At 40.8% G+C, this 1,578-nt stretch overlaps 1 protein-coding gene across 1 annotated transcript; it reads right to left on the reverse strand.

Moving 5' to 3' along the window:
- Window positions 1-7: 7 nt before the first annotated feature.
- LOC123176651 (uncharacterized) lies at window positions 8-1,200 on the reverse strand (the record flags this gene model as incomplete). Its single annotated transcript, XM_044590751.1, has 3 exons — window positions 975-1,200; window positions 687-880; window positions 8-393 (listed from the first exon to the last, which is right to left on the reverse strand). Coding segments are annotated over exons 1-3 (746 nt in total), but the record flags the coding sequence as incomplete, so codon positions are not given.
- Between the last annotated feature and the right edge of the window lie 378 nt (window positions 1,201-1,578).

Genomic DNA, 1,578 nt, shown 5'->3' on the forward strand with positions numbered 1-1,578 from the left:
TATTGGCGAATCTCCTCCATCAGATTGACTTGCACCATCATCATGGCTACCATCATCATTAATTTCCAGGTCCAGCTCCTCATTCTCTTCATCATCATCCTCACTATCATGGTAGTCATCCTCTTCTTCCTCTACCCTCTTTCTTTTCCTGCCATTATCCTTCCTTGCAAGACGAGACACTTTCCTACTTGAGTTAAGCAAACGTATTTTCTCAAACACGGCGCTAGCAGCATCAACTCCATCCAAGATTGCATGCTCCTCATCCTCATTCAACCATTCCATCATAGGATTTGTTGCATCAAACATGGTTGTATCCATCATCATTGCACATGCATCAACTTCCTTCTGCTTATCATTCTCTCTCACCGGGTCTTCTTCTTCTTCAGCACGTATCTTCAAAATGTGAAAACAAAATCAGTGAATGACAACGAAGTATAAAGAATAAAATGGATAAAGTCGCTATGTATAAAACAATGCTTATTAGACAGCAGCCTTTACTCTAAACATTGCTAAGTAAACATCAATATTTACTTTAAATAACAACCTAATAACAGTCTTTAATAAATAGTAGCATTTACTTAGTAAACAGCAACCTTTATTTCAAACAATGCTTAGGAAACAACAGTATGCAGGTGAATCATGGCATATGGGTGAATAATGGAATATGGGCAAAACACATTTCATACCTTCAAGTTGTAGCGCACAGATACAAGCTTGTGCAGCTTGCCATATAGAAGACGGTTTCTTTGCTTCGTGTGGACCAAAGCAAAAGCGCTCCAATTCCTCTCACAGCCACTTGACGAAACGCATTGTGATACAATCCTCAAGGCACACTTCTGCAGATTAGGAACTTCCCCTCCAAATTGGAACCACCACTCAGCTGCCAAGTTAAAACAAAATTAACATAGTGAGATGAACTGAGTTGCAAAACTGGGGTAATAGAGAATTTTACAAGTGGGGTAATTGGAACTTACTTGGTGACATTTTCTCTACAGAGGAACGTGCCAACCTTGAGCCAAACCTCCCACGACATTCTCTGTAAGTGCTGACTTCATCAATAGCCAAAACAGCGGTCTCAGGGTCTGCGATCTTCTCAATGGCATCTGTTAGTGCAAGAGCATAGTCCATCATCTTGCACATGTTGATCTGATAATGTGTGTAAGGATCAAGGACAACAGGTGCAAGGAGAAGGGAGAAAAAAAGAAGTTAAAACCATAAAAAGAGAGCGTCATAATACAAATTTAGTTAGTTTTGTAACTACCTGCAACCAATAGTGTGCCTTCTTGCATAGCATCGATCCTCTTGGACACCTTGCTCATGACTCTATGAAACATTTGTGATCCACCACCAAGATGACTTTCCAACTTTTGTATGGCTGTCATCATACTCTTCTTGAATCCAGATAGGGTGCATCTCTTTTGTGTATCAGCATATCTAAGGGCTTTGTAGAGTGGCTCTAGCACAGCAAGAACCCACTCTAAAGCTGCCCACCACATATTACTAGATAGCAGCTCTTCAGCGAACACATAATCAGCAACACCGTTCCAAGTACTTCCCTTCCAATCATCGGACACCATC

This window comes from Triticum aestivum, unplaced genomic scaffold, assembly GCF_018294505.1.
Source record: "Triticum aestivum cultivar Chinese Spring unplaced genomic scaffold, IWGSC CS RefSeq v2.1 scaffold60594, whole genome shotgun sequence".
In the NCBI taxonomy this organism is placed as follows: domain Eukaryota; kingdom Viridiplantae; phylum Streptophyta; class Magnoliopsida; order Poales; family Poaceae; genus Triticum; species Triticum aestivum.